This window comes from Chamaea fasciata, unplaced genomic scaffold (assembly GCF_029207755.1).
Source record: "Chamaea fasciata isolate MVZ Bird 193981 ecotype frontalis unplaced genomic scaffold, bChaFas1.0.hap1 SCAF_2, whole genome shotgun sequence".
In the NCBI taxonomy this organism is placed as follows: Eukaryota; Metazoa; Chordata; class Aves; order Passeriformes; family Sylviidae; genus Chamaea; species Chamaea fasciata.
This window is the reverse complement of record NW_027094087.1, coordinates 26,886,239-26,892,750: the sequence shown is the minus strand read 5'-3', so window position 1 is coordinate 26,892,750 and position 6,512 is coordinate 26,886,239. Positions and strand designations below refer to the sequence as shown.

The window sequence follows — 6,512 nt, the reverse complement described above, 5'->3', positions numbered from 1 at the left end:
TGTCGTTATTCAGCCATCTCTAATACAATAGCCACAACACTCCAGTACGGAATTTCCAGCTTCTGTTCTTGATGGATTATGAAAGTTTATGGGAGGATTCCCCTGGACCTTTGTTTTAAACTGGAGATGAAGAGGAATGAGCAAGTCAGGGCAGCCCTCGTGTCTTGCAGCAAGCAGCAGGGGATGTCATGGATGGGCCAGACAAGATGCCCGGAAACACCAAGAACCCCTGCTGAAAACTCCAAGGACATTCCATGGACAACCTGGGCTGTCTCCTACTGTAGGCAGGGACAATTCTCAAACATCAGAGTGTTCAGGTCACAGGGCACTGGTGTAACTTGGGGTCCCTGGTGCACAGCAGTGTGCCCATTCCCTGGAGACCAGTGGGGCCAAGGACCAGTGGGCCTTGTCCTTCCAGCTGGTGGAGAGGGAAAGCACTGTGTGAACTATTCCACATCCTGCTTCACCTGCCAGGAGTTGATGTAACAGACTGAACAGAAGGGGAGATGGGTGAGGAAATAGGAAGGGACTAGGTGTGAGAGGTCAGAGAGGAAAAGTCAGGGGGGCAAACAGAAAGACATGAAAGGAGGAAAGTGAGAAGCAGTCAGTGAATGGCAGAGAAATGAGCTGAGACAGGGAGGACAAGAAGAAACGAGAGTCAAAATGTGTTTCAGAGATGGGAAAGAACAGAAAAGCTGCTAGACACCATGAAGAAGGCAGACAGACAGACATACACTATCTTTCCTGAAGAGCTGAGGGCAAGTGGAGAAAACTGGGTTCTGTCAAACACAGGGCCTCAGTGTTCACTGGTGGCAGATCCCTGACTGCCTGGAAAGGTTTGTGCTGTGCTGCACCAGCCTTTGAGTCACTGTGCATCTCTTTCAGCACAGAAATAGGTGCCTGTGTCATTGAGCAGGACAGGCTGTATCTTCACAGATAAATGGTTGTTCTTAGTCCCATTACTCTGGAAGTGATGTTGGAATTCCTTTTCAATATCTGCTTTGCTGCCTTCCACTGAATATACAACCAACTGCATACTGGCATCCTTCCCCATGGGTAACTTGTACCAGTACATGTATATGAAATCTTTCCCTGATGCAGAACATTCCAGAGTCACGGTGTCTCCCACCCGGACAACTGTGTCTGGTGATTGCTGAAGGGCCCAGCCTGGAAGGACAAGAGAAGAAATGTGGGAAGTCAAATGAATTGAAGAGGACAAAAAGACACATCCATGAACTATGTCATAGGATGGAACATCAAAATACCTGGATATCAAAAAGCTTTAGGAGAGTGCTCTGCTTCTCTGAAAAACACACATACAGGCCAAAAACCCCACAGAAACCAGGTTCAAATGCAACAGTAAATCTGTTTTGAGAAATAAGGACTTAGGGACTCTCAAGTGAAGTATGAAAATGGGACAGGAGGAAAATGAATTTGCAACTTTGCAAAGTTATCTGATTCAATAGGGGGTGGAAAAGCTCATCTGGGTCATTGCCCATCCTCCCCCTGCAAGCCTTGGGGAAGGGGCACTGCCAGCAATTGGGAGCACAGCTGAGGAGGCAGCAGCAGCTCCAGTGCAGCTGCTCAAGAGGAAGGGAAGCCCACTTACCCACAGGGAGCAGGATGGCCACGAGCAACCGCTGGCAATCCATAGAGAAAGGCCTCCTCCTTCCAGCAACCTGCCCCTGGTGACAGCACAGACACGGAGATGTGTAAAGAGGAGAGCTGGAGAGGAGGAGATAGGTCTCTCTGTGACTGGGCAGGGGAGTGAGAGGGAGTCTGAAATGTGCCAAGACAGCTGGCTGTGCGGGAACAGTGGGGAATGACACCTACAGGCAGTCATGAGGTGCTTGTACTCTGCTCCTCTGGCTTCCTGCTGGGTGTGAGCGTGGGTGTGCCTGAGGAGGTGGGAGTTCAGTAGGTGGACAGTTCAGGGCTCTCATGGAGCAGGAGGGGGCTGTGTTGGAGCCTGAGCGTGTGCACAGGAATGCACCAAATGGCAGAAAATGCTGGGAAGAGAAACACATCTCAGGAATGCATGTGCGTGCCTGTGTCCTGCTGTTTGTCTCCTCCCCAGCCACCCTCACACTCACAGACTCCCAACCCTGCAACCTGCAAGGTGCAATCTCTACTTCTCCCAGTCAGGCCTGACCTGTTGTTCAGGTGTGGGAGAAGCTGCTGACCTGCCAACCTGGTGTCTCTTGGAGGATGACAGAGAATATTTCTGCACCTGTTCTTTTCTAACTCCAGAAGGGCATCTCAAGGAGAGAACAGGCTGCATTTGCCTCTTCACTGGGACTGCCCCTGGAGAGACTGCACCTGGGAGAGATTGCTGAGGAGAAGGATGTGCCCCACAGGATGTGCCCCACAGGATGGGCTGCTACAGATTGACCTTCTCCATGCCAGAGAAGAAGAGAGACTCTCCTTGCCTCTTTCTTGCAGCATTCTGCAAAAGAGCAGCCGAACACAAATGGACAAAGCTGGAGAAAATCATGTCTTCTTCCCTGCACACAGCCTTGTTCACCTGCCCAAGGCAGAGGGAAATGCCTGCAGGCAGGAAGAGACACTCCCAGTTTGGGTGCACTGAGTTTGGGTCCAGAGCTCTGACAGAGACTCTGCACATTGGTGCTGGGCTGTGTGCTCACCAATGCCCGGCAGTGGAAGGCTGGCCCATACAGGACATCAAGGGATCCAGCTGCTCAAGGCTGTCATAGGCTTTGCAGTGAACATGTTCCCCTGTGGCCTGTCAGCAGAGGAGAGCAGCAATGCCTCCAGCTCCCAGACCCTCTGCTGCACCTCTGAGTGTGGCCCATTGCATTCATTTTCCCAAACTACCTAGAGAAGATTCAGGAAAGACCCCAGATCCCTCTAAAGAAGTGGGAGAGAAAAGGATAGAGACTGGGCTTCTTTGTAGAAATGCCACATCCTCACACCAGGACCAACACTCCAGCAGAGAGGAGGCTGTGCCTGATGTGTGCCAGGAAAGGGTCTCCAGTTCCCTGAGGTTTGCAGAGGACAGGGCAGTGCCTGGGGAGCCTTGCAGAAGACACGGTACTTGAGGAGTTAGTGATGCTGAACAGACATGGCTGCTGTGTGGGGCCCTGGTTTAGGTCCTGAGGAGCTTGCACGTTAGCATGGGAATGTGCCGGGTGGGAACCTCCTGGAGTGCCCCATGCAGGCCTGTGCTGTGCACAGGTGTGTGTTATGCAGGACGCAATCATGGATTGGGGCAGCTAAGAAGGGACCTTGTGGGGTCACTGCTCCAATCATCCCTGCTCAAGCAGAGTCATCCCAGAGCAGGTGGCACAGGATTGTAGCCAGATGGTTCTGGAATACGTTCACAAACAGAGCCTCCAGAACTTTTCTGGGCAATCTGCTCGAGTGCATGGGCATCCACACTGCAAAGCTCTTTCCTCAGATTCAGCTGGAGCTTCCTGCACATGATTTCCTCCCCATTGCTTGTTATCCTAGTGCTTGGCACCCCAGTGAAGAACCTGGATCCACGTCTTAGCAGCTTCCCTTCAGATACTTGTAGATGTTGATGAGGTGGCTGGGGGGAAATAGATTATGGGGCATTAGGAATGGGGCTGCGGCCAAGGTGTGTCACATGGGTGACCAGCATTGAAGGAAAAGGGGCACGGAATGCTGAGGTCCATCGCCCAATCACAAAAGAGTAAAAGAGCGTGCAGGTGTTATGCATGGGACAAACAGGGTATAAAAGGTTGTACTGGGGAATAATAAAGTGCTGATATTTGTCACAATTATCTGTGTCAGTCATGTGTCCTCTGTCACTGGCCTCTGAGTTGTTTCTTCTCAAGGCCAAATGGGCTGAGCCTTTGTTCTTGGTGCTTCACTCTATTAATCATTTTTCTTCTCCTTTCATGGACATTCTCCAGGAAGTCCCTGTGTCTTTTGTACTAAGGAGCCCAGAACTGGACAGAGCGCACCAATTGTACCTCACAAGGGCTCAGTGGAGTGGCCGGATCATCTCCCACACCATCCTGGCTATGCTCTTCCTAATGCATGCCAGGACACCCCCGGCCTTCTTGGCCACCAGGACACACTGCTGGCTCATGGGAAGTTTCTTGTCCACAGGAACCCCCAGGTCCTTCTCTAAAGAGCTGCTTCCCAGCAGGTCAGCCCCAGCCTCTGCTGGTACATGGGATTATTCCACCCCAGGTGCATTGGCCTTTCCTGAATTTCAGAAGATTCCTCTCTGCCCATGTATACAACCTCTTGAGGCCACTCTGAACTGCTGCACATCACTCTGAGTTCTTGAAAATTTCTCCTAACTTGGTGTTATCAGTGAACTTCATGAGGAGACTCTCTATCCCTTCATCTGAGTCACTGATGAACACTGTAACCAGTTGGAAGTTTCTGTTATCTGCTAAGCTTCCTACAATCACCTATAATCTTTATAATATGTTTGCTGAAGAAAAAAATCTATGTGGCTCAAGGGGTGGTAGGCAGGTGGATCCTGCCCCAGAGACAACTCTGCGTGGAGGAAAAAATACTTTACCTGAGTAAGCACAGCCTTGTGCTCTGCTGTTCCTATTCCTTGGCCCCAGAACAACCACAGACAAGTCGTTACAACAGAGGAGCGTGTGGGCAGCTCCCACAGGCTACTGGCTACTTCAACACCTGCCTGGCGTTGCCTTTATCTGCAGGTGCACCAAGAACTTCCCACACAAGCACTCCTTCTGCTTGATAGTGAGATTCATCAGCAGGGTTGACTGGAGTTAAGTAAGAGAAAGTCAGGGAAGTGCAGACTGAAGACAGAAGGAAGAAGGTGACAAATGGAAGGGAGACAAAGAAAAGAGAAAGTAGGGCTGACAGAACTTTGTGTAGTGCAAGTAAGAGTTAAATGCAGAGGGAGACCTGGAGTGCTAAGGAGACAAAGATAGACAAAGAAACCGACTGTATCTAAGAAGAGGAGGAATGCAAGGCTAGGAATCAGAGGAGCTAGTTGAGTGAGAAGCCTCATGCAGCACCCATGAGGTGAAAAGCAGCTCCTGTATATGTGCAGGGCTAAGTTTGTGCTCAGCTCCCTCTGCAGCTTCACCACTGTGTTTAGACTCAGCACAGATGTATATGCCAGAGTCATTGAGAAAGGCATGTTCTATTGATAGGGTGATGCTGTCTCCTTTTATGCCACTGCTTTTGAAACGGTTCTCAAGACCCTTCTCCACTAATGCATGACCACCTACTATTGCATAAACCAACTGGGTCAGGCTGGAATTCTTCTGGGAAGGCAGCATGTACCAGTACATAGCTGTGTTTGAGGATTTCTTCTCAGAACATTCCAGATTCACGGACTGGCCTTCTTTTATCACCATGTCTGGAGACTGTTCCAGGGCTAATACTGGAAAGAAAAAGTAAGAGCAGTGAGGAGAAGGGAAAAATGGGAAAAATTGATCAAGGCACTGTGGGTTGGTAGAAAAAGGCGAAAAGAAAGAGGGCAGCCAAGGGAGCGGTTCAAGGCATGGGACACCACTTCAGATAAGCAAGGGAATTTCCAATCTCTCTTCAATAAGCAAGGTGCATTCCTGGGTAATTTGTATCCAAAACCAGGAACCAGCTAGGGGCTGCACAAAGGATGACAAAGAGACAGCCATTGCAGAAGATTCAGGGATTCCTGCCCACCACATTCACTGCCCATCCTCAACACAGGAAGCTCTGCAGAATGAAGCAGGGCCAGGAACTGGCTACAGAGCTGGGAGAGCAGCAGGATCAGTGGAGGTTCTCAGGGCTGCGTTGAGTTCACTTACCCAGAGGGGCCAGCATGGCCACAAAAAAACAGCAGGGAACCATGGCTGAAGAAAGGCCCTTCCCTCTCAGCAACCTGCCTCTTGCAGCTGCCCAAAGATGTGTGAAGAGGGAGCAGTGAGGGAGGGTGGGACATGTCGGGGTGGGGCTGGCCAAGAAATGTCAGAAGGCATTGGCTGGCTGGGAAGCCTGGGGAATGACACAAAGCATGGCAGGAAAGCAGAAGCCCTGCAGAGATGCAGCAGGTGGAAGGGGCAGGCTGGGCGTGGGTGGGTGGGGAGGCAAGGATGGGGTTGTAAGGACAGAACTGGGCTGAGGTTGCACGGGAGGCTGAGGGTGTGCAAGGCAGAGGAATGCTGGCTGCTCCCCTTCTGCTTCTGAAGCCCTTGGGAGATGGAGGAATGAGGGATAAAGTCCACACAGAGGTGCCTTGAATTTTCCCATGCATTTTCCCTGTCTTCCCCACACATGGGTGATTCAGTTCCTGCCTGGCCACCCCACATCCCACCCAGCTGTGGGACGGCTCTTTTTCTCTCTGCAGCAATGTGAGCACAGCAAGTAACATCAGTGAGAGGGAGGCAGGACCCTGAAAGACAGCACAGCAGCCCAAGCACTCCGACTTGGGAGGGCTCTCATGGACATGGCAGTGAGAGCGGCAGGAGAGGAAGGTCAATTCCTCTGAAGAGCTGAGGGACACTCTATGCCCTGGCATGGGAAGAGAGAAAGGAGCAAGTGTGGCCCTCAGG

The 6,512-nt window shown here is 51.2% G+C and overlaps 1 gene segment (V, D, J or C); it reads right to left on the bottom strand.

Moving 5' to 3' along the window:
• Positions 1-865: 865 nt before the first annotated feature.
• LOC136285748 (T cell receptor beta variable 14-like) lies at positions 866-1,652 on the bottom strand. The segment is given in 2 exon segments: positions 866-1,167; positions 1,610-1,652. Coding segments are annotated over 2 exon segments (345 nt in total).
• Positions 1,653-6,512: the final 4,860 nt, after the last annotated feature.